The sequence below is a fragment of the Herpailurus yagouaroundi genome, unplaced genomic scaffold (assembly GCF_014898765.1).
Source record: "Herpailurus yagouaroundi ecotype Mexico unplaced genomic scaffold, PumYag 197, whole genome shotgun sequence".
Classification (NCBI taxonomy): domain Eukaryota; kingdom Metazoa; phylum Chordata; class Mammalia; order Carnivora; family Felidae; genus Herpailurus; species Herpailurus yagouaroundi.
In genome coordinates, this window is record NW_024412428.1 from 7233629 (window position 1) to 7259013 (window position 25385).

Genomic DNA, 25385 nt, shown 5'->3' on the forward strand with positions numbered 1-25385 from the left:
GTTGAAGTTCTTGCTGTGTTCTTTCTAGAAGGTTTTCTGTGTGTACTGTGCATGTTCACTTACCTGCTTTTCATTTGAAATCTCTTGAGTATTCCTAAGTCATTCAAGACATTTAGGAGAATGGAAGCTGTTCCGTTGGGAAATGTAATTTGGTTGTATTTGAAGCATTAAAAAAATCCTCCTCTTTTTGAATTGCAAAACTGATGCATGTATGTATCAGAAAATAGGGAGCGGTAAAGAAGAAAACATAGGGGCACCTGGGTGGCTCGGTCGGTTAAGCCTCGGACTCTTGGTTTCTGCTCAGGTCATGATCTCACGGTTTGTGGGATCTAGTCCCGTGTCGGCCTCTGCACTCAGAGTGCAGAGCTTGCTTGGGATTCTCTCTCACCCATCTCTCTCTATCCCTCCCCCACTCTGGTTTTCTGTCTCTCTCAAAATAAATAAATAAACTTTAAAAAGAAAAGCAAATTGCCTGTACTCTTTACAGAAACCAACCACTGAATGCAGTTAGTCTTTTTTTTTTTTTTTAAATGGTGATTTATTTTGAGAGAGAGAGCACGAGTGAGCAGGGGAGGGGCGGAGAGGGAGAGGGAGGGAGAGAACCTCAAGCAGGCTTTGAGCTGTCAGCACAGAGCCCGATGCAAGGCTTGATCTTACAGAACCGTGAGATCATGACCTGAGCCCAAATCGATCTGGATGCTTAAACTGACTGAGCCATCCAGGCGCCCCTATTTAGTCCTTATAAGAAACAACAGATTGGGATTCAAGATAAATAGTTTTTTAAATGCCTGACTAGAGTATCATGAGCCAATTACAATGCATTATCCTAGCTATTCTTAAACATAATTTTTCTTGCTTTGAAGAACGTGGAAATCATGAGGATAAAGTTGTTTTCATTTTCTTTCTTTTATGTTTTACTAGGGAGTAAAACAGTGCTGTTCCACTGAATGGTTGAAAGTCTTGATAGATTGCCATATTTATACATACATATACCCACAGATACATTACACATACACACTCTCCAATTTAATGTTACTTGTTTTGAATTTCTGTATGTTTTAAAAAACAAGAATTCATATGCTTAACACCATTGTCTAAATATATTTTGTGCAAACCAAAGTGTTTTAAGAAGCAAAATCAAAATCAGAAATGTTTAATACCTATAAGTGATAACACAAATTGTTTCTAATAACTGAGAAACAAAAAGTTGTGTGGTGCTATAAAAGATAAATATTTTCAAGGGGCGCCTGGGTGGCTCAGTCTGTTTAGCATCCTACTCTCGATCTCGGCTCAAGTCCTGCTCTCAGGGTCATGAGTTCAAGCCCCGTGTCGGGCCCTGGGCTGGGTGTGAAACCTATGTAAGAAATTTTAAAAAAATTTTCTGAGTGTATGAAATCTGGTTCTTTGGTTGTTCTGTAATGCTTATTTTTTATTGATAATGAAACCATTTTCTTTTATAGAATTGTTATGAGTGTTGACACTGTTCCAGAATTCAAAAGTATGTTTTGATACCCATGGTTTATGGTAAATTCGATTTCTTTTTTGCTCTGAGAGACTTATGCATATCAGCAAGTTAAAGTTGTCTTTTACGAATTACTCTAGCAGTCCCTACAGAAGTTGACAGCTACCATAGCCTGTTCCCTCTAGAACCACTGCCGCCGCCCAACCGGATACAGAAATCAAGTAATTTTGGATACATCACATCTTGCTACAAAGCTGTAAACAGCAAAGACGATCTGCCGTATTGCCTTCGGAGGATACACGGTACGGAAGATAAGTTAGCCACTCTTTGAAGCATATGGTTGAGGCTAAGATTATTGAAATATTCCCGCATGTATTTATTTATTTAATATGTGTATAAGGGATAATAAATAAATTTGTTATTTCATTTGGAAATTAGTAGCTCATAAATGATATATCACATGGCCTTCTCTTCACGATTCTGATGGAATAAAGGAGGGATTTCATTTGCAGTTTAGTAGAAAAAATTTCCTTTTATAGGTTTTCGTCTCGTTAACACAAAGTGCATGGTGTTGGTCGATATGTGGAAAAAAATTCAGCACTCAAATATCGTAACCTTGCGTGAAGTATTTACCACTAAAGCATTTGCAGAGCCTTGTGAGTAATTTGTACTTGTCTTTCTGCTTTTGTGGGCTTCATTACTTGAAGCCAGATTGCAATAATGAGTGTTTTGTGTTTTATTTTAAGCCCTTGTGTTTGCATATGATTTCCATGCGGGAGGAGAGACTATGATGAGCAGACACTTCAATGACCCTAATGCTGATGCCTATTTCACAAAGAGAAAGTGGGGTAAGAAAGACACGCAAGCAAGATTCATTTTGACAAATGCCTTTGCTCTGTGGAAGAGTGGTTTTCTATTTTAAAGTGCACGTGAATTTGTTTCTGTGATCATAGCGCATTAAAAAAAGAAACGTCTCAAAGAATCGAAGCCAGTCCATAAGCGGCTGGGAAATAGAGTTATTGTGTGTATAGGCTGAGTATGGAGGCAGGGTGTGAAAGACTCGTGGAGGTGTCTGAAATGTAAATAACTGAGAATGTGGTGAAAGTGTTTTCCTCTTAAACATTTTGGTTTTTTCTTTTAAAACTACAAGGCTTTCTGGGGGCGCCAGGGTGGCTCAGTCGGCTGAGCGTCCGACTTTGGCCTCAGGTCGGGATCTTGAGGTTCATGGGTCCGGGCCCCACATCGGGCTCTGTGCTGGCAGCTCAGAGCCTGGAGCCCGCTTCAGATTCTGTGTCTCCCTCTCTCTCTGCCCCTTCCCCGCTCATACTTGCTCTCTCTCTCTCTCTCAAAAATAAATAAACATTAAAAAAATAAAATAAAACTACAAAGCTTTCTGGATAAAGGCATTTTGGAAAATAACGCCTATAGCTTCACCACCCAAAGTACAACCACATTTTCTCTTGGTATATGTCTTTCCAGTCTTGGTTTTTTTGTTTTGTTTTGTTTTTTGGTCTCCTGTCACATTGTTTCCTTTTCTTTTATTTATTTATTTATTTTTTTGACGTTTATTTATTTTTGGGACAGAGAGAGACAGAGCATGAACGGGGGAGGGGCAGAGAGAGAGAGGGAGACACAGAATCGGAAACAGGCTCCAGGCTCCGAGCCATCAGCCCAGAGCCCGACGCGGGGCTCGAACTCGCGGACCGCGAGATCGTGACCTGGCTGAAGTCGAACGCTTAACCGACTGCGCCACCCAGGCGCCCCTCCTTTTCTTTATATCATTTCATTATATCATTGTAGCATTTCATCTTTCATTTGTTATAAGTATTTTCCCCCTAACTTTTGTATTTTCTGGATATAATTTAATGACTCTCTTATTATAGCCCAGTGTGACTATATATCATTTATGAAGTGATTTCCCTAAACAAGTTTTTTTAAAAGGTAGGACTGCATGTTACTTAAGGAATTAATCTTCAAAATAAATTTTCAGGTAACATTTACTTTAATGGGATATTTTCTAATATGTATAGTTCCAGTACTTAAGAGAACCAAAATATTGTAATTATGCTCTAATAAATGTTTATTAGAGGGTAAATTGCTTCAGAGTCAAAGTAGGTAGGTCATCCATTTTGAGATGTTTGTTAATTAGGTATTTGGGTAAGGAAAATGTATGTATCATTTTCTTGTTTGGGGGCAGGGAAAAAGCATTGAAGTCTCTTAAAAAATTTTACTAATTGAAGTACAGTTAAAGCATTGCATTTTTTACTGTAGTTTTTAATCTTTTAAAGATTTTCTTGACTCACATACTGAGAGAAATTAAGGAGGAAGAAAGATGTGAGTCCACAGTATATTCTCTTTTGGATTGTGACTCCTTTAAGGATTTGAATTGTGGACGAAATATTACTTTTGTTTACTTGTAACTTTGCTTTCTGACAGTTGGAAGAAGAAAGCTGTGGTTACATGGCTGTTTGGCATTAAAAATCGGGTCATATGGTGTGGTCATTTTTTTTTCTTTTGCCGTGTCATCTTTAGACACATACATAATTTTGTTGAAGGGGATGTGGTATAACTTTTCCTATAGATGGATATAGCTGTAGTTGTTCAAGTTTATTTTAGTAGTAGCACCTGTGAAATGACTGTTGGCTTTAATTTATAGCTGGGTTTCTCAACCTCAGCCCTGTTGACATCTAGGGCTGGATAATTATTTTTGTGGGGGCTGTCTGTGCATTCCACAATATTTAGCCATGTCCCTGGCCTCTATCCTTTAGATGCCAGTAGCAGGCCCCTTCTCCAGTAGTGACACCAAAAATAGCTCCTCCCTACATTGCCAAATGTTTCCAGAGGGGCAAAATGGACCCCTGTTGAGAACCATGAATATTAGCACTCCTTTCCAGTTTTTTTTTTTTTTTTATCTTTATTTTTGGTGTTAACTGACTATTTGATACATTTTGAAATGTTTACATTTTCACACGAATCACTCCTTTTTCTGTTATTTAAAGGTATTGTTTGAATGCTAGTAGTTTCCCTGGACATAGCATACGTCCTTTAATTTGTAGCAACTTCTACTCCAAGGCAATTCTCTAGTTTCCCTTTATAACTGTTAAAAGATAAATTATAATTTTGGAGAGCTATAGATGGAAGTCTAATGTTTTCTTACACTCTTTCACTTAGCACAAACTAAAAAATTTTGTATTATAAGAAATATACTAATTTAGAAAACGGAAATAATAATCATACCATACTATATAAGGGTTGTGATAAGAAGGAGCACCCTGGGTGGCTCGTTCGGTTGAACATCCAACTCTTGACTTTGCTTCAGGTCATGATCCTCGTGGTTTGTGAGTTTGAGCCCCGCACTAGGCTCTGTGCTGACAGTGCGGAGCTTCCTTGAGATTCCGTCTCCCTCTCTCTCTCTCTCTGCCCCTCCCCTGCTTGCTCTCTGCCTCTCTCTCAAAATAAATAAAAATAAACTTAAAAAAAAAAACGTTTGAAGTGAGGTAACGTGGGTAAAGTAACTCTGCTGCTGTTAACAGTATACAGGTAAAGACAGAATCTGGCTCAGAGCAAGCAAAACACTGTTGGCTATAAATACTGCTTTTCCTTATTACCACATTTATCAAATAGTTTTATTTAAACTCTTCATAGTCCTCTTTGACGATGTCTTGGCAGTTCTCACTAGCGCCACTTCGGACACTGTTTTCCAGATTGTACTATCTTTAATCTGTCTAAATTGAGGGAGAGCAACTTTTCAATTTTGTATTTGCTTTTCCTTGGAAACTTTATCCCAAGCCAGAAATTCTGCTATTTGTTATCTCCACAATTAACCATTTAACTGTGTTGCTTTTATGCCTGATTCACAAAAAATTTGTTTACAACCCTAAGAACACTTGAATTGAATTTATAAGGGGTCATATTCCCTGAAAGAATTAGAAAATCTGGGTTAAATTTATGTGGCTCCTTTTCCACTGATGTGTAAGGCTTGACAGTGACCCAGAAAATAGTATCAAGAAGCACTGAGGGGCACCTGGCTGGCTTAGTCGGTTGAGCATCTGACTCTTGATTTTGGCTCAGGTCATGATCCCAGGATTGTGGGATCGAGCCCCGCAGTGGCATTGGGCTCTCTGCCGACTTGGAGGCTGCTTAGGATTCTCTGTGTGTGTGTGTGTGTGTGTGTGTGTGTGTGTGTGTGTGTGTGTGTCTCTCTCTCTCTCATTACAAAAGAAGAGGAAGCACTTAAACAAGAGTTGGTAGAATCAAAATGATTACTGTCATGGTAGATCAGATTATTTTTGTGTTTCATTATTAGACATAAGTGATAGTCAGGTTTTTACATTTATATTTTTATGAGTCGGATGTCATCCTAACTGACATGGCTGTAAGAGAGGAGACGAGCAGTTTAAGGAGAGTAAGAAAACATTCAGCGTCAATGATAGTAGAGGCTTTTATTTTTCTTTCAAGGCATAGAATGAGCAGTTTTCACCTGCCTGAACAATAACATAGGCCAGGATCATCCACATTTTAAGTAAAATAATATCCATCATTCCTGTTTGTAATCAGAATTTACATTTATTTGGTTCACATTAAATATAAATCCTTTAATTTTCTTTATTGTTCAGTAATTACAAGGTTCACAGAAAACATTTCAGTGAGAGTTGTGCTGCTGCTGACAGCATAAAGGTATAATCTCATGAATAGGAAGTTGGGGGTCTCCTCTTACTAACAGACTGAACTTAAATTTTATGTGTATGTATATATTGACAAGTTGTGCCATGATGCATGGATTTTCTTTGTTAATTTTGGTGCGACTTCTTTAGTCTTTTAGTGGGTTACTTAAAAGGTGTCGTTTTTTATTTATTTGCTGTATAGGTCAACATGATGGACCATTACCCAGACAGCATGCCGGATTATTGCCAGAATCTCTTATTTGGGCCTATATTGTCCAACTGAGTTCTGCGTTGCGTACCATTCACACAGCAGGTTTGGCGTGTCGAGTTATGGACCCAACAAAGATTCTGATAACTGGCAAAACAAGGTACCACCATTTTGAGTTTTGGCTTCTTCATTGAGCGTCTAACCTGTGACAGTTTAGTAAACAAAGCATGATGATTCGTTTAATTCTACCTTTTCGTATATTCCATCCAGAAGAACTGCTGTGACTTTGAGTCCATTTGTAAGTTAAAAAAAAAAAAAAATGCTGAATTCTTAAGAATACAATGCCTGGTCATTAACCAGGAATCATGTAAAAGTTTGGGACGTATACATAGTTAGGGTCAGGGGCTGGATGTAGAAGTGATATCAGTATACCTTTTCTATGTACAACCGTGGTTCTCCGATTGTAGCATGAAACAGAATTGCCTGGAGGGCTCATTAATAAGCACACGTGATGGGGCTCCACTCCCAGAGTTCTCCTTCAGTGAATCTGAAGTGGGGCCTGAGAATTTATATTTCCATCAAGTTCTCATGTGATACTGTTGCTGCTCATTGGGTCCAGTGCTTTGAGGACCACTGATACCAAGTTAAGGAGCATAGCCCTTGACTTCACCAGAGTTTTATTTGAGTTGCTGTGATTTTGAGACTTCTTTTGGACAGCATAACATAAAGAGCTCAAGGTCTGGTACCTGGTTAGCCGGGTTCATCATACCGAGTCTCCTTAGTTGCTGTCTGTATGATCCTGAGCAAATTCTGTAACTTCTGTGTGTGCAGCAACCATAGAAGACTATTGGTATCTCTACTTTCCACAGTTACGAGGTACCTGTTGTCGTAAGATTATTGAGAGGATTAAATGACTAATACATGTAAAACTGAATGATCAATACACGTGAATGGTGCCTAATACATCTTCAGTAAATGTTAGAAAGCTAATTAGTTCTCTTTCGTGAATCACTGATAAAGTAGCAGCTTGGTGTGGTGAAAAGACCACTCACCTGGTAGTCGAAGGTGTAACAGTCCAGTCCTGGCCTTATCAGTTACTGACTTCTACACCCATAGGCCTATCGCTTGGTATCTGTGAGCCTTAATTTCCTCATCTCTAAAATGGCGGTTGAAAGAGGTTATATGGGCGTAGGATAGGAGGTTAGACTACATAAGATTCTGAGATCCTTCCTAATATAGGAAATGCTGAACTTTTTTAAAATCTCAGTTTAATAATTTTGTTTAAATTCTCTGGTCTTTAAAGGTTGCGAGTAAATTGTGTTGGAGTTTTTGATGTTTTAACATTTGATAACAGTCAGAATAATAATCCATTGGCATTAATGGCGCAGTACCAGGTGAGTAAGAGTGAACATGGACACTTAACAACGTCAGGCTTTTTTTCTAAAGATTTTGTTTATTTGGGAGTGGGGCTTTTAAGTCTAGATTTCAGTGTATTCTGGGGGTGTCTCTAGGTCAGCTTTGAACATATATTTCTTAATCACTGCCGTGTGTAGTGCAGAGTCCTTATCAGTTGGAATGCAGAGAGTTAACGACAGTGTCAGAGACTAAGCGTTCAGAGGAAAATATGTTTATGTGGTCGGGAAAGTCCTCAACATAGATTAAAACAGAGTAATTGGCGAATAGATCATATTCAGTGACATTTTACTTTTTTTCCCACTTGTTTCATGTGTTAAAATCACAGCTGTTATTTTTACTCTTAGATACTGTCCCACCACCAATCCACACATTTTGGAAATATTGTCAAAGGAATATTGTTGTATCGACATGTTCTAAATAATTTTTCTTTTGCGTACTCCCTTCTTTTACACGATCAGAATCTGGTTCTAGTCTAGTCATAATACTAGCATAGGTTTAGGCCCCTCTATGTTCTTCGTCTTAGCTGTTCGTTTCATACTTCTTGATAAATACAAGGTGTGAGAGAATAAGAGCCTATCTCTGCAAGGAACGTTAAGTGTAGTTGCTTTTGCCTTAATTGCTCTGTGCAGGTGATGTGTACATAAAGTAAATATTTCAGGTCATTTCGTCTGTATTGCAATACTTCCCATCTTTTTGGAGGATATGCAGCTGCCACTTTAAGACCGTATTATTCATTCTTTTTGTGTTAAGAAATTTTTGGTGTTTCTCAACATTTACTAACCTTTAGAGGTCTGATATAAGGCAGCATCTCTTAATTATGTGGAAAGTCCAGGAGAAAAACACTTTACCTTTTCTTTACCCTTCTCGTTGCAATTTCTTTAGTTTAAATCTTTGAGAGGGGCGCCTGGGTGGCGCAGTCGGTTGAGCGTCCGACTTCAGCCAGGTCACGATCTCGCGGTCCGTGAGTTCGAGCCCCGCGTCGGGCTCTGGGCTGATGGCTCGGAGCCTGGAGCCTGTTTCCGATTCTGTGTCTCCCTCTCTCTCTGCCCCTCCCCCGTTCATGCTCTGTCTCTCTCTGTCCCAAAAATAAATAAACGTTTTAAAAAAAATAAAAATAAAAAAAATAAATCTTTGAGAGATTTTAGTTCGCTGAATTATAAGCCAAAGTTTCTGAACAAAAAGGAAGAGACAGAATGAGAAGTAGAGTCTAAGTGATGCCTAGTGATCCAGTTCATGCGTAAACCTCTTTTGCCGCTGGCCCGGGGACAGTGTAGTCCCCGAGAGGTAGAGCCACGCTCATCACGTTGAGCTGTGTGGGTTGGAAGCGGACGCGACCCATCTTCCCCCCTCCCCCCAGCTAAACTGGGCGGCAGCCAAGCTGTCCTGGTTGGTAGCGCCATCTAGTGGGCGGCGCACAGAAGAATCTGACTGCTTTTTTCTCCCTCAGGGGGTTTGCTCTGTTCCTCTTTCTTTTCTAGGTGGTTCTTAGCTACTTTCCTTCTTCTGTCTTCCACCTAGTGCCTGACTGGCTCTGAACAATTTTCTTCTTGATCTCTGTGCTTCCAAGAGAGACTAAGTATTGGCTGTTAAAATATACATCCAGGAAAATTTTGGAGGAGAAATCAGACACTGTTTGGAACTAGTCATCTAACTCTGTTGCAAGAATCTGGAAACCCCACGTCGACATTGAAAGACGAAACACCTTGCCGTTTTGTTTTTTTTACACGTTCAGCACTACACTATGTCATTCTTGTCTCTTCTGAATAGAGTTCTTTTTTTTTAAAAAAAAATTTCTAGTATAAGGCTGGTTTGATTTTGGTTTTCTGTGAGTACTATCTCAGTATCATTTCCCATTTTTTCTTTGTAGAGGTACATCGTTTCAGTTACATTAGTGATAGGTAGCCACCTTGAAACACTCTTTTGCAGGAAAAGTAATCCCAGAGTTCCAAACAAACAGCTCTTCAGTAAGCACTTGGGGCAGTTGATTGGCCAATTAGGAGCTGCCTCCTGCTTTCAGCCAGCTGTCACCTTCCCTTTATTTTCCAGCACTAAAAGGATATCTCAGGTTTCCTTCTTTTTCTTTCTTTTCCTTAATTTTGGGGGGTGGGTTATGTTTGTGGGGAAGATTTTTCACACAGGTTACATAGGAAGGTAAAGGAGAGAATTAAAGATAGTCCCAAGTGGGGGATTGTGATTTTACGGAGAAGAGGGTACGTGAGAAAGGAGTGCATTGTTTCTTGTAGTCTCTTTTTCATAGTCTGTTTCAGACACGTGAATAGAGACTGACTTTCAGTAAAGTGGACATAAGTAGAGCCATAGATAGAATCAGAAAAATCAAGAAATCAAGAATCAGGAAGAAACTGAAAATGAGTGGGGGGAAAACCTCCAGAATTCAACAAATGGGGGGAAAAACCAGATGGAGGTAAGAAGCAAAATAACAAACGGAAAACTATTTAGCTGGCAAATAAGGAAAGGAGAGTTATTGGGCTTTTATGATGTTGAACTCTCTTAATTTTAAGCAGGACGTCATTAACCTCTTACTTAAAAACAAATCCGTTCTAATTTAATCTGGATTATGTGACCTATAGACTTTATTTCTAAACGTGCGTATTCCACCTTGAGTCAGCTTTAGAAAGCGGTGGGACACACTCAAAAATCAGATGTTCTTATTTTAAAAACCCATCCAGTCCTTCGGCTGTCTTGGACTTTTGTTTTCCTGGCTCATACTAGGGAATACCGGAATGTTCTAGGTGGGAGGTTTAGTTACAGCATCAATTGAGGGTGGGGCTAAACTGAAAATTCTGTTGTTTTAAGGGTTTGGGAGGCTGTGTGTTGGTACATGCTGCTCAGACACTTGATAAATAATAGCAACTTTCAGTTTGCTTTGCTGAGGATATGGGATTGAAACACTTAGAGAAATTTACAGTTCGCATTTACATGTACCAATTTGTCTTGACCAAGATTTTTATGGTTTCATTACTATCACTTGGAATGTTTTACTCGATCCTGAGAAGGACTGAGGGGAATCCTTCTTGAGTTCATTCATGGCAGTGCCCCTCCGAGAACGGAAATGATCGAACACCAATAGTGCTCCCTCCCGTGCCACCCTACCTCCTCCCTTTCTGGGCTCCTAAGTCTGTACCACAAGTGAAGTTTTAAAAAGTTTCTTTGACATGAATCCTTGGCATCTCGTACCACAATAGAATCAAAGTAGTTTTTCTAATCCGTTTTTCCACTGATTATAATAGGGTCTCCTGTTCAGAGCGTCAAATTCACAAATGCTAGTACTGAATGAATTTTTGAATTTGAACTTTTTAATGTTAGTAATGGAGTTTGGCTTCTTTATACGTTCTTATTTGGGTAAAATGTTGAGGATAGCTGTAGAGTGCTAAAGTTTCATTAGTGACTGTCTTGAAATATTTGCCTGTTTTGCGACTATACTATGTATAAACATTCCACAAAACCAGTGGTTCTCCATCATGACCTCAGTATCAGAACTGTTGCGGAAGCTTTGAAAAACACTAATACCTAGATCTTAACCCAGACTAATAATACCAGAATTGGAGTGAAGGGATAGCCACAGGGTTACTTCTTCTGTTTGATGTTTTTGAGCTCCTCGGGTGATTTTAATGTATAGCTAGCTTTGAAAACTCCTTTTACTAGACCAGTATTCAGTAAATGTATCCGATATTTGAGATCAGGTCTCAGATTTTGAAGATTTACAGAAGTTTTCTGTCACAATTACTTCAAATGATTTTATTTAACTCGGAGCTATTCCGTTCTCCTAGGCATAAAATTATTAATAGTTACCTGCCAAGAAGGGCCACTGGGGATAACCATTCTGTTTCCTGGAGTTAGACAGGTAATAGAGAGCTTACCTCAATGTAGCCAGCTATCTTTGAAAATCCTTTTAGAGCAAAAGCCTCACAGTGGTAAATCATAAAAAAATAGATAGGTAAATGGAGAAAGAAAAAGAAGAAAGAGAGAGAGGAAGAAAGAAAGAAAAGAAAAGAAGGAAAAAGAAACCAGGTGGTTACAGAGCTCAAAGATCTGTTGTAATGTGAGTAAAAATGGGCCATTTGGAAATAAGGGCAGAAGGGATGTCACTGGGGCTGGCAGCATTCTCGATGTTCTGAAGAACATACCCTGAAATCAGGTAATAGTTCTGTTACATTCTGAATGATGGAATAGCTTTTCTTCAAATAATTCTCCAAACTCCCACTGTATTTGGGGATGATGGAAAGCGAGAGAGGGGCATATTGTAGATTGTAACGATCGTAGTCAGGTGAATATGTGGTGACCAGCCTTAATACTAGGAACGTCAGCTCTATCTAAATAAGTTTTTTTTTAAAAGTTTGAAGCAACAATTCTGTAGCTGGCATATGAATTGCTTAGAGCATAGCCCTAACTACATTTATCAGAATTACCTGGGTGCTTTAAAAATGTTGGGCCTGCTCCCCCAGACTTACCGAATGAGACTCTCTGGTGGAGAGGCCCGGGAAGCCCCTTCAAGCTCCCGGGTGACTCTGGGCACCACTATCGGAGAGCCCTGTGCTGAGTTTTGCAGCCTCTTTGTAAAGGTGCCTTTTCCATGCAGGCAGTAGTGTCACTGTGTTAAATTTGTACGTGTAAAATAAAAATTAAAAGTTATATTTATTCTTTCATGTCAGCAAGCAGATCTGATATCATTAGGAAAAGTTGTGTTGGCTTTGGCTTGCAACTCTTTGGCAGGAATTCAGCGAGAGAATTTACAGAAAGCCATGGAACTGGTGACAATCAACTACTCCTCTGACCTGAAGAACCTGATTCTGTAAGTTGTGATATACAATTAAACACATATGACGATCGTAGGAGATGAGACAGCTTTGCGTCCACACAGGCCTTCTGATAGAGCTTCTATTCATTATTTTAGTTCCTACTGTTCAAAATCAGGCAAAACACAGTTAAACAACTTTAAATTTCTTTATTTTTATTGTTAAGTGTATATTTCCTTGAATAAATTCGTGAACCAATGTGTTTAGTTACCGATGTTTTAAATGTTTGGTCAGAGGGTACCCACTGAGGTTGCATTGGTATTCACTAGCTACATATGACTTAGTTTAATTAAAATACAATAAAGTTAAAGAAATCAATCTTGCACCGGCCACATTTCAAGAGCTCAAAAGCTTCATGTGGCTTCTGGCTAATATATCCCATCATTTCAGAAAATTCTGTCAGACAGTGCTGCTCTAGAGAGTGGTTGTTCTCTTTGTGCGAGCTGTCACAAATAAACCTCAGATGCAATCCAGTTACAGATTCTGTGGCCAAAACAGCCATTACAGAAAGCATGTATGTAAGGGTCCCAGGCTTCTACTCCAGGATCTCTAGACGCCCAAGAAGTCCTTGAAATGCATTTGACTTAGGAGAGCCCCACTGTGGACTCCTGTCACCGCAGGGGGACTTCTCCTTGTCTCAGACGCATCTAACATCGGGGAATTCCAGAGCGTGGACCGCCATAATTCTTACTGTCATTAGCAGTGATTGCAGAGAACAGATGCTACGGTATCTCTCGAAATTTTTTCTGTTATGTTCTAGAAGCAGCTGGAGCATATTGGTCCTTTTCAGTGCCTTAGTCTTCAGCTGTTCCTTCTGATTTTTCTGTGTAGTCTTGGAGGATTCAGTTTCTTTTTGGACTAGCTCCGGATACGAAATTGAGGGCCAGAGGATGGGGCTGCCCACTTGTACTTTGTTACGCTGGCATAAGTGCCGTGCTTGTGACCGAGCACCGGAAGCCAGTGATTGCCTGCTTCCGGGGAATACTCACGTGATTTCTCTTTCAAGTGAAAATATTTGTTCCACGTATTTTCACAGCAGCAATTCCTAGCCTTCATTTGCAACATCTCAAAGTAGTAATCTCCAAACTTCCTTTTTAAAAAGTTGAGAGTAAAGGATATAAATGTTACAAACTAGCCAGCCATACTTAATACTTAATAATTGCCAAAACTGGGCAAAGGGTACATGGACATTTGTTATACTGTTCTCTCTACTTTTATGAATGTTTGAAATTTTCCTTAATCAAAAGTAAATTAAAAAGCCATACTTGCATACTAAGTAACAACTTTATAGAGCGGTAAACCATGTATCAGGCACTTTCTAACTGATACAAATGAATTTTCCCAATAACCCTATAAGTTAGCTCCATTTTAGAGATGACAGAACTGAGGCTTAGAGAGGTAAAGTAACTTGCCAAAGTCACAAAGCTTGTAATAACTTTAAGTAGTCAAGATGTAAATATGTCAGTAGTTACAGATAAATAGCTAAGGCATAGATTACCAACAGGAGGATTTTATTTAACAAAAGAATGCCTATCCTGTGCCAGACCCTGAAGATACCTTGAACAAGATGAACAAAACCCCCCAACTTCTGGAGCTTCCACCCTAATGGGGAGGAGGTAACAAACATGGAAACATGTAAGATGTTGGCAGGTAGCGCTAAGTCCCCTGAAGAAAATGGGATAGAATTTTAAGCAGAGAGTGCGAGAGCGGGAGGCTCCCGTCCCAAGGATGGCTAGGAAACGGCTCACCTGTCAGAATAGGCAGTAATAGGTCATGATCATCTTTGTATTCTAGCAGGTCGCTTTTTGAAACGGATTTTTTTGGTTTTTTGGGGGTTTTTTTTGGCCTCAGTTGTAATGGTAGGAGAAATTGGCCTCTTCTGATATATGTTAGTGCGTGACAGTTTTTCAGAAATAAATAGATGATGACAACTGGTAAATGACATTGTAGAGCAGAGGACACCTTTCTAAAAAGTTGGAACCTTGTTTGAGCCCAGTGTGAGGCTCAAACCCACAAGATGTGGGATCATGACCCAAGCCGAAGTCGGACGCTCAACCGACGGAGCCCCCCAGGCACCCCCACACAAATTATTTTGAAGAGCAAATGGAAAAATCTCTTCACCTCACCTACAGCTGCCCCCTATTTCACCCCTCCAAAAAAGCTTGTAACAGCCTTTTCGTGTCCCACTATTGTAAGGAAGGGTTTGAGAATGCAAATGGTGAAGTGTAACCCTACTCAACTTCCCTTTTTCATTTTCATAATAGCAAAGCTGTAGAGAAAGAGACATGTTTACAGTTTCTTCCATTGGCTCTTAAAATTTCCCAGAGAAATCATCAACGCTTAAAAGTGAGGTTGACTTGATGAAAAAAATCTTTTCAAATTGTATACACTTCTGTGACGGCAGCAGCGATAGCTATGTGCTTGTGTGTTGTGTTTGTTTTTTTAAATTGCACAATTTGAGGGGCGCCTGGGTGGCTCAGTCGGTTGAGTATCCGACTCTGGCTCAGGTCATGATCTCACCACGGCTTGTGAGTGAGTTCAAGCCCCGTGTCGGGCTCTGTGCTGGCAGCCTGGAGCCTGCTTCCGGTTCTGTGTCCTTTTCTCACTTTGCCCCTCCCCTGCTCATGCATGTGCACGCCTGCTCGCGCGCTCTCTCTCTCTCTCTCAAGAATAAATAAAACATTTTTTAAAAATTAAAAAAAAATTAAATTGCACATTTGGCATTCAGGTGATTCTTTATTTTCACTAGGTATTTGTTGACTGACCAAAACAGGATGCGAAGTGTAAATGACATCATGCCCATGATTGGTGCTCGATTTTATACTCAGTTGGATGCTGCTCAAATGAGAAATGATGTCATAGAGGAAGACCTTGCAAAGGTAAAGAGTTAGAAAAAGATATATACAATGACATCTGTATGTGCAAAGAGTTAGAAAACAGTAATTTTTGTGCCGAATTGGCTAGGACTGTTTACAGATATTTTTTAACTTAAAAAAAATTTTTTTTTTAATTTCTTATGTCCTCTGGGCATTTGTGTTCTGCTTTTTGTTTGTGGCTTTGCTCCAGTTAATTGACAGAATCTTGATTTTTTTTTTTCCCATGTAACTTTAACCATTCTTAAAAATGGCCAGCTGCATGATCATCTTGAGTATTAATATCGAATGAAATGGACATGTTACATTCAAAATGATTACCAAAAGGTGGGGATATTAGGATTTACGGTTTAAAGGTAATATTGGTGTAGGATACCAGGTTCATAAAATTTTGCTGGAATATTAACATTCTCTCTCTTTTTAAAATGTCTTATAGGAGGTTCAAAATGGAAGACTGTTTAGGCTTCTAGCAAAATTGGGAACAATCAATGAGAGGCCGGAGTAAGGATTTACAGTATTTTACAATATGATTTCAATCAAATGCACTAACAAGAATGAGTATACCTGATTCTTACTGGTTTTATTTGGAAAGAGAAAAATTCTCATGTGAAGTGACCTTAAGCCTGTTGGTAGCCATTAGGATGCTGTTTTTTAACTACAGCCTAGATGTGGTTGTTCTTAGGGATTCCACACACACATACCCATACAGAAAACAGACTGTTAGAAAGCTCCATTGTGGTTTGTGCATGAGGGGACATTTTATGACTGTCAGTACTGCCTCTACCCTGTCTCCTTTTTGAAGCTTGCTCAGTTCAGTTTACCTTAGTCAGATTAGAGATTTCAGACATGTCTAATTGTTGCATGCCCCTTATCTTCTATTTAAGAACATCACATAAACAATACATACAGCTGTCATATCGGTGACACTGGAAAGGCCTTGCCACCCTTCATTATTTGTCATTTAGTTCTGCCTCATTTGTAAGTTCAAGTTTATCGTACGTTCAAGAAAGAAGGAGAGTTGACGTCTGTACTAAATAGTAACTGTCAAAGACAGGTTGAACAGTATTATAGCTACTTTCACTGTAGTATACGTTCTGTTTCAGGAATGTTACCTCTGTTGATAGAGATAGGTGACACATAAATACCGCTTGAGGGATTTTGTTTTTGACGACAAAATTCATATTCACTTACCTTTCTTCACAGTTACAAAACTCCATTTGTATTTTCCCTGATAATGTTTCTAAATGAAGAGAAGATGACAACAACAACAAAAAAACCCCCAAAAACCCTTCAAGTTGTTTCTTCTGGCATTTTTCTCTTTATTTAAAAATAATATGCTTATGATACTATTGCTTGATTTTTTTTTTTTTTTAAGTATTTAACTCAGCTAATGACTTTGTCCTGTGTAGGATGAGGCTTTATCTTTCATACCCCCTTTCGTTAACCAAACATACTCACTCACTCACTCACATCCTACCATTGAACCCATAAGTTTTGAGTTAAAAGTGTTGACATTAGTATAACGGGGTAAATACTGTTCATAGCTGCACCACAGAGTAAACCATGACTATATTTCCTTTCTTTTGTATTTTGTTTTTTGATTTTTGTTTTCCTCGGGTTAATAATTGCCTTATTATAGAACTCTAATAAGCAAATGAGAAAATATTGACCACCACTTTATTCCAGACTTTTTGCCAGAGTCACGAAACACCTTCCCATATGGTCAAAAATAGGTAACCTATCAGTTCCTTTTTTTTTCTCCCCCTTAGAGAAATTGCCCCCGGAGCCTCTGTCCTTCTGTTCCTATCTGGGCTGGTTGAGCTCTAAGCCTGCTCACACTCACACTTTAGAACTGGAGCTTCCCTTCACTATTATCCTGGGAATTCTCATTGTCTCTCCCTTTGTGTTGGATACCCTGTTTCTTGCTTTTTTCCTTGATTTATTCTTTTGATTTATTGGAGCACATCCTCCTGTAGCTTCCTGAGAAAGGTGAGTTTTTTGAGTCTTTGTAAGTCTGAAAATATCTTTATTCTATTTTTACACTTATTGACAGTATAACTGGGTATAAAATTCTAGACTGTCCTTGGAAAATTCTTTTTATTAATTTTGAATAGGTTAATATGAACCAGTTTTTTAAAACGTAGAAAAGGGTTTGCAGTGGGAAAAAAATCTCTCATACCTGTTACATCCCCAGTCTCTCCCTTTTCTCCCACTAATCTTTATTTTATATTCTTCCTGAGTTACAATGATACATTCTTAATTCCTTTCATCCCTTCCTCACTTTTTAATATATACAAATTGTAAACCATGCAGTGTTCTGTATGTTCCTTTTTCCTTATTAACTATATTTTGGAAATCTTTTTGTTTAGGTATGTTTAGTGTATACCAAACACTATTCTCAATAGTTTACAAATAGGTCCCAACTCAATCCTCGTAACTACCTTGTGATACAGGTACTATTAGCCTTCTCGACTAACAGAGATGTGTGGGCATAGAGAGGTGAAATACCTTTTCCAGGGTCACATAATAAGTGAGCATCTGAGCCAGAATTCAAATCCAGACAGTATGGTTCCAGAGTCCATGCTCTGAACCACCATGCTATGCCTCCATAATTTATAGCCATGTAATAGTCCATTCTGTGGACATGCTGTAATTTATTGCTCTAGTTCCTGATCAGTAGGCATTTGAGTTGTTTTTACTGTTTTGCTGGTATAATCAGTGCTGCAGGGACTGACTTATGCATACTTAATTGTACGTGTGCATAAAGATAGACCCAGTTGTGGTTGTTAGGTCTGTGGATATGTGACCGTAAACCCTTGCAGAGAGCCTTTTACCAACAGTACTTCTTCAAGCTTGTGGATTTTTGTCTACCTGATGGATGTGAAATTGAATCTCAGTGCGGTTTTATTTTGTATTTACTCTTAATGAGCATGTTGCTTGTCATTTTTATGTTTTTGATCTGTTTCTGTTGCCTTTTTTTTCTTTGTTCGTATTGTTGGCTCATTTTTATTTCCAGTTGAATTGTCTGTCGATTTATAGGAGCTGGAGAGATTTGTCCTTTTTGATCATTTTCTTTTTAATTTGTCATTTCTCTTTTGACCGCTCAGTTTTTTTTTTTTTCCATGCAGACATTTGTATACATGGTGTAATTGATCAAACTTCTTTTATCCTTTTGGGTTTTGAATCATAGTTAGAAAGGCCTTTTCTACGGGAATTTTCTCATTGTTTCTTCTAGTGTACTTACGGTTTTATTTTCTTCCCATATTAAATTTTTATGTATTTGGAATATTTATAGGATATAAGGTATGTATTCAGCTCCCCCACCCTTCCCTCTCAGAAGACTCTCCAGTGGCCCAAAAGCTATTTATCGAATAGTCTAGCTTTTCCCCACTGGTTTAAGACAGTACTTCTTTCACATTAATGTTTGAATGACTGTCATTTCTTTTTAATGTTTGCTTATTTATTGAGAGAGAGTGAGTAAGCAAGTGAGCAGGGGAGGGGCAGAGAGAGAGAGAGAGAGAGAGGGAGAGAGAGAGGGAGGGAGGGAAGGAAGGAGAGAGAGAGAATCCCAAGCGTGGTTGCTTAACTGACTGAGCTAACCAGGCACCCCTTCATGACTAACTTTTTTTTTTGGATGACATTTTAAAATCTGGTAGTTCATTCTTTCTCAGCTTCATTTCATTGTTTTTTGTTGTTTCCTAAAACTGTTTAATTTTCTGTATAAATTCTAGAATCAGCTTTTTTAGTTAAAAAATCTATAAACCTGGTGGTATTTTTATTTTATAAGATGACATGTTTATTATTAAACTTAAGGAGCATATGTGTTTGTAGATGTTGAGTTTCGTAACCACGACAATGGTATATATCGTTGAATTCATTCACACCTACTTTACTGTCTGTCCTTCAGTGCTTAAGTTGTTCTTATGTTGTTGTGGCACACTAAGTTTACTAGGTATTTTTTTTCTTGTTGCTGTTGTAAATGGGAATCCCCTCCCTTCCCCCCACCCCTGCCATTCTTTCTTCTTAGATTGCCTATTATCGGTACACGTGAAATTTATCAATTTCTGTAAAATTTGTGCCCAGATACCTTAGTGTTTGGATAGTTTTTCACTAGATTTCTTGGGTTTCCCCGATACAGAGTCATATCTTCAAATAATTGTAGTTACATTTCCTACTTTCTAATTTCGATAGTTTCAGTTGCTTTGGAGTGATTGTGTTAGCTAGTATCTCTAGTACATAGTTAAGTAATAGTAGTGATAATTTCTGTCAGAATTTGAAGCTTTGCTCCACTGTCTTTTAACTTCCAGATTCAAATCTATTTTCTTTTCAAACCCTTCCCCTTCCTCTGTGCTTTTAGGATCTTCTCTTTATTGATGTTCAGAAATGCACAGTGAAATGCCTTGGTGTAGGGTTTTTTATTCATTCTGATGAATCAGCAGGGTGGGCAGGCCCTTTTAATCTTGGAAACGGTAGGTCCTTCAGCTCTGAGAAGTTGTCTTCATTGTTTCTTTGATAGCTTCTCTCTTTGGAATTCCTGTTACTCAGATATTAGACCATCGTCATTAATTTTCTAATATTCTCTTCTGTTTTCTGTACTGTATTTTTTTGTTCTACTTTTGAGGTAATTATCTCAACTTACTTTGTCTAAAAATAAAGGTTTTTTTCCCAATCCTTCGAATTTTTAAGCTTCTGCTGTCATAATTTTAATTTTCAAGAACTTTCTGTTTTCTAAATGCTTTTCTTTAATGTTCAGTCATTATTGAGAGAGAGAGAGAGGGAGGGAGAGAGCGAACGAGCATGATCGGGGGAGGGGCAGAGACAGAGAGTGGAGTACAAAGGATCAGAAGCCCGCTCTGTGTTGGCAGCTGTGAGCCTGATGCGGGGCTCAAACTTATGAGCCATGAGATCCTGACCTGAGCTGAAGTTGGACGGACGCTCAACCGGCTGAGCCACCCAGGCGCCCCTCTCTAAATGTTTCTGTCTTACAGCATCTAATTCTTGTTTGTGCAAGAGTCTCAATTACAGGTTTTGGTTAGGTTTTTTGTTGTTGTTGTTGTTGTTGTTCTAAGTTTTGTTCTGTTCCCTGCAGTGTCTCATAGGAAATGAGTTTCTTCTGTTTCATTCTCCAGTGGATTTCTGATCCTGGCTATGTGTTCATGTTGAAAGTAATCTTTTGGGGGGTACTTGGCTGGCTCAGTGAGAAGCGTATGCGACTCTTGATCTTGGGGTCGTCAGTTCAAGCCCTGCGTTGGGTGTGGAAATTACTAAAAAGCTAAGTAAATAAAATTTTAAAGAAATTTAAAGAATTTCATCTAAAAAGCTACTGATGAGTTCCTGGTGGTGTCGGAGATTGTAGAATGTGTGGTAAAGCAGTGTGATGCCGTGATGTATAATTTTTGTTTTTGGTGTACTCTTAAGTGTCGGAATTTCCCTTGGGCGAGTTAGCATCCGGAAAGTAACCTTCCAACGTTCTGTCTGTGGTATAAATTCGTGGTCGAGCTTTGGATGGCCAAGTAGCCACGAGGGGTTGACTGGATGGTCTTACCTGCCATCGCTTGCTCTTCTTGGCACCCCGGGGCGGGAGCGTCTTTGTTCACCCCGTCTAGAGAGATTTCCGGTACCTTTTCTGGAAAATTTCTGCGGAGCAGAAATGGAGGCAGGGACGGGAGCGAGGTGATCTACTTGTTACTTACGGAATTTTCCGTCCGTTCTGCTGTGTCCACCTTGAGCCCCTACTCGCTTTCAGTAGTCTGTCCCTCAAGATTTCCCCGCCTGGCCTCACGGCGATGGCCCCTCCTGTGGCTTCCCCTTCTTGTGCCTTCTGTAGCGTCAGCGGTCAGTTTCTTCAGGTCAGCTCACCATACCACTCACCGGCCTGTTTTTCACCTTTCCAGTTTTTCTTCGTGGGTTTTTCCTCTCTTGTTGCTTCTGATCGCTTTGTCCTTGTGCGTTTGTCGTATCCTTTATTAGACATTCATTGCCAATTTGGTGGGGTTTTGAGAGGAAACAGAGATAAATGGATGTGTTTAATTAGCGTTTTAATGGACAGTCCCTGGAGCGATCTTTGCAAAACTCTTAGGATTGTGTTTAAACCCAAATGGTGGGCTTCCCATCTGTTTTTAAGTTTATTTATTAACTTTGAGAGAGAGAGAGAGAGAGAGAGAAAGAGCGTGTGGGAAGGAGGAGCAGAGAGAGAGACAGAGAGAGAGAGCATCCCAAGCAGGCTCTGCATTGTCGGTGCGCACTGTGAGATCGTGATCTGAGCCAAAACCAAGGATGCTTCACTGACTTAGCCACCCGGGTGCCCCTCCATCTCGTTCTTAGAAAACACCTAGTTTTTTAACCAAGACTGTGTAGCCTGATCTCTCTCTTCTTATCTTTGCTTCAGATATGTCTTTTTTTTTCTTTTAATTTTCTTCTCCCCTGTCTTGCCTTCTGTCCCTCTTTGCCCTGGTCTTTTCTCTTCCGCCTCCTTGCTCTTACTCTCTGTCCCCCTCTCGGCCTCTCTCTTTTCCTCCCCTCAGCCCCTTCCACCCACACCAACCTTTGTTAAGTTTCTGAAGTGCGGCATGCTCTGTCCTTGCAAATACTGATGCCTCTGACTAGGGTGTCCTTCCTCTGGGAGGAACATCCACTGCTTCCTCTGGAGAGCCGCCTTTGTCCTCCTAGGTGAATTCACGTTCCGTACCGTCTCCCTTTCTCTTAACGGCATTATCAAAATATGCACTTAAAACATGTTTTGGTTCTTTGAACATCTGTTTTCCTCACTAGATCGTAAGTTCCAGAGGTCACTGGACACTAACTGATCGTCTGGTCAGTTCTCTGGTCCTTCACAGCTCGTTCTCACATCCGCTCGTGATGGTAGGAAACCAAAATCTACCCGCTTTTTGTTTCCTTAAACATTTTTCTATTTTTTGCTGCCAGTAAAGTAGAAGATCTGATCTTACCTCTCTACTCTATATCCTAAAGGCGAGAAGAGGAAAAGAATAATCTCTTTCAACTTATTTCTAAAGATTTTTAAAGACCTTTTCTTTTCCCTCCATTTACCTAAGGAAGTGATTATAAAATAGGAGTGTGGAAGGGTCGGCTACCCTTAAGAAATAGAAACTGGGTTTCATGTACTTTCATGTTCTATGAAATTATTATTTTTTTAAAGTTTGTTTATTTACTTAGAGCACCCAAGCAAGGGAGGGGCAGAGGGAGACGTCGATAATCCCAAGGAGGCTCCCTGCTGTCATCACAGAGCCCGATCTCAGGAACTGTGAGATCAAGACCGGAGGCGAGATCAAGAGTCAGAGGCTTAACTGACTGAGCCACCCAGGGGCCCCGTGAAGTTATTTTTTTTAATATTTGGCAGTTGGCACATAAAATTTGAAAAAGGCCAATTTTTTTAGACTCCCTATAACTTTTGGAGGATTAAAAAAAACCCGTAAAACACTACATACACGGACACAGACACACAAACGGTACTTAACTTATTTATCAGAGAAAACAATCAAACTAGTGTTGAGTCTGAAGAATCAACATAGCCATGTGGCATACGGCATGAGTTACTGAGGTAAAATATTACCTTCCCCCAGGTTTCAGAAGGATCCTACCTGGTCGGAGACTGGAGACCGTTATCTGTTGAAACTCTTTAGGGATCATCTTTTCCATCAGGTGACAGAAGCGGGTGCCCCTTGGATTGACCTCAGTCATATCATTTCTTGTCTTAACAAGGTAATTTGTATCTGGATTTTTAAGATCACAATGCAAAGTTGTGTTTTCTATAAATACTAAGAGACTTAAGAAGTTAGATGTATTCTCTGTAGCCAAAAGACATTTTCTTAATAATTATTAGGTGTATCTACTTAATAACAGTTTCTAGACTTGGCAGGCCTTTTTGACATCTTCATGAATAACTATAGACTTTTTCATCGTGGATCTTCTTATTGTGATAAAACGTCACAAAAGCAGTGGGTGGGAAAAACAAAAATTTTATGTTGAATTGCTTTCTTGTGAGTCTCATGTTGGATGTCCCTACATGTTATCTGTTCATTTACTGTTCACTGTGGGCATAGTAATACAATATTGCAATAATAAAAGCACAGTAGGCCCAGTGTTCTAAGTGGAGAATTAGGTGATGACATGAACTAAGTAGATGGAGACACGTCATAAATTCACTGGAGAGGTGAACTTTTGTTTTTGAAAGGGCTAGGAGAGAAACGGTTCACAGAGGAAGGAAGGAATGCATTTTCCTTATGAATTACTTGGAATTACAGAGTGTAGAATGGGTCTCCAGAAGTAAACATTAGTCTTTGTATGTAGGTTTATATCTAAATCTCAAGGGTCTGCAAACTGGGCAGACAGACAGCCTGTTTTTTTGTTTTTGTTTGCGGTTTTTTTTGTTTTTGTTTTTGTTTTTGTTTGTAGCGCCTGCAAGTTAAGAATTTTTTTTACACTTTCAAAAGACTGAAAACAAATAGCAGAAGCAAAACTAAAAAGAATATGTGACAGAGACTGTATGCGGCCCTGAAATTTAAGGCATTTACTGTCTGGCCATCTTTATGGAAACTGACCTCTGGTCAGTTTATTTGCTGACCCCTGGTCTAAACTGTCCCTAAATTACAAGTACTAGAGGAGAAAGTGCCTCATGGCACATGGTGTAGAATTGTTCGTGTTCAGTGTGCTGTAACTGTTCGGGGAGAATGTGGTTTTTGTTTTTAAGCACTCCTTTGCCTTGTTTGAATTTCCTTAAAACCCTTTAAAGAGAGTGTTGTCAATAATCGACATTAAGACAGAACAGACTGAATGTACCATTGAACTAATCTAGTATGACATGTATTTGTTTGCCCTTTCCCTTAAGGGGAAAACATTTTTCTTAAAAGCAATGAGTGGAGAATAATTCTACCAGAGTTTAGAAAATGGTATCCATGTTATCAGAGCACCAGTAACTAAAAATACGTAGCGCTAGTTAAACTGACAGCTAGATCCTGTGAAATCAAGCCATGGACAGATAGGTATCTGAAGTGAAGATTATTTAATGAATGTGAGGATAATTAAAAACTTGAAAATTCTGTTTGACTTCATAAAATAACTAGGAGTAAATAAAATTTATCCCAAATCTGAAAATGTGGTAATTTTCTAAGTTTGGGAAGAGTGTAACAAATTAAAAAGTGTGGATGGCCATATTGGTGATCTAAAAATTAAAATTTTACATAGCGTATTTTGGTGGGGATTACAACAAATTAAGCTGGTAAAGGGATTTGAAAGTTTGAACGTTCAGAATTAGTAACTTGTAAACATTTTAATGAATGAATTAGTGAAAAGGAAGGAAATTGTACATTGGAAACTAACCCAAAAAAGGGAAAACCTAACAAGATAATTTATTTGATGGACTAAGGATTAGTATAAATGCTTTATAAAGACCTCATTAAAATATTACTACCAAATCTTGACAGATAAATGGGTAAAGAGCATAAACTGGCATTCCCACAAGTGGAAGTAACATACGTAAATGTGTGAAAACATCTGGTAATACCTGAAAATGTAAATAAAAATATCAAGGCGTGCATTTGATATGGAGCTGCTTGTAAATTGGTACAACTCATAAATCAGTGGTTTCTGATACTTTGGAAAGCAGTTTAGCCCTATGTGTTCAGCTATAAAATTATTTGTACTTTTTGGCTCATTGTTGATATTTGTAAGTATTTCTCCTAAGGAAGTAATTCCACGGAAGAAAAAAAATTAAGTAGACGAGTGGGTCCGTCGCACTAGAATTCGTCGTGCCAAAAAGCTGGAATATATTGGGGCACCTGGCTGGCCTGGTTGGTAGAGCATGTGGCTCTTGATCTCTGGGTCATGAGTTCAAGCCCCACATTGGGCGTGGAGCTTACTTTACAAAACAAAACAGAACGACAAAAACGGGGAAAGTATTGGGGGAATAATTAAATGATGGAATATAATGCA

The 25385-nt window shown here is 39.1% G+C and overlaps 1 protein-coding gene and 1 long non-coding RNA gene across 6 annotated transcripts in view; one reads left to right on the forward strand and one right to left on the reverse strand.

The window, feature by feature from the left end:
• The window catches only part of PAN3 (poly(A) specific ribonuclease subunit PAN3), a 135327-nt gene that overhangs the window by 106735 nt on the left and 3207 nt on the right, over window positions 1-25385 (forward strand). For 4 of the 5 annotated variants that reach the window (XM_040448109.1, XM_040448111.1, XM_040448112.1 and 1 more), the window contains 9 exons: window positions 1603-1764; window positions 2002-2118; window positions 2209-2310; window positions 6329-6494; window positions 7638-7728; window positions 12421-12560; window positions 15314-15443; window positions 15874-15938; window positions 23018-23156. In XM_040448109.1, the coding sequence (XP_040304043.1) occupies window positions 1603-1764; window positions 2002-2118; window positions 2209-2310; window positions 6329-6494; window positions 7638-7728; window positions 12421-12560; window positions 15314-15443; window positions 15874-15938; window positions 23018-23156 (1112 nt within the window). The remainder of the gene's footprint in view (window positions 1-1602; window positions 1765-2001; window positions 2119-2208; window positions 2311-6328; window positions 6495-7637; window positions 7729-12420; window positions 12561-15313; window positions 15444-15873; window positions 15939-23017; window positions 23157-25385) is intronic. The other variant, XM_040448110.1, reaches the window with a different exon arrangement.
• LOC121012784 (uncharacterized) lies at window positions 1009-16999 on the reverse strand. Its single transcript, XR_005782297.1, has 3 exons — window positions 16892-16999; window positions 7380-7386; window positions 1009-1019 (listed from the first exon to the last, which is right to left on the reverse strand). It is a non-coding gene; the product is annotated as an uncharacterized LOC121012784 (long non-coding RNA).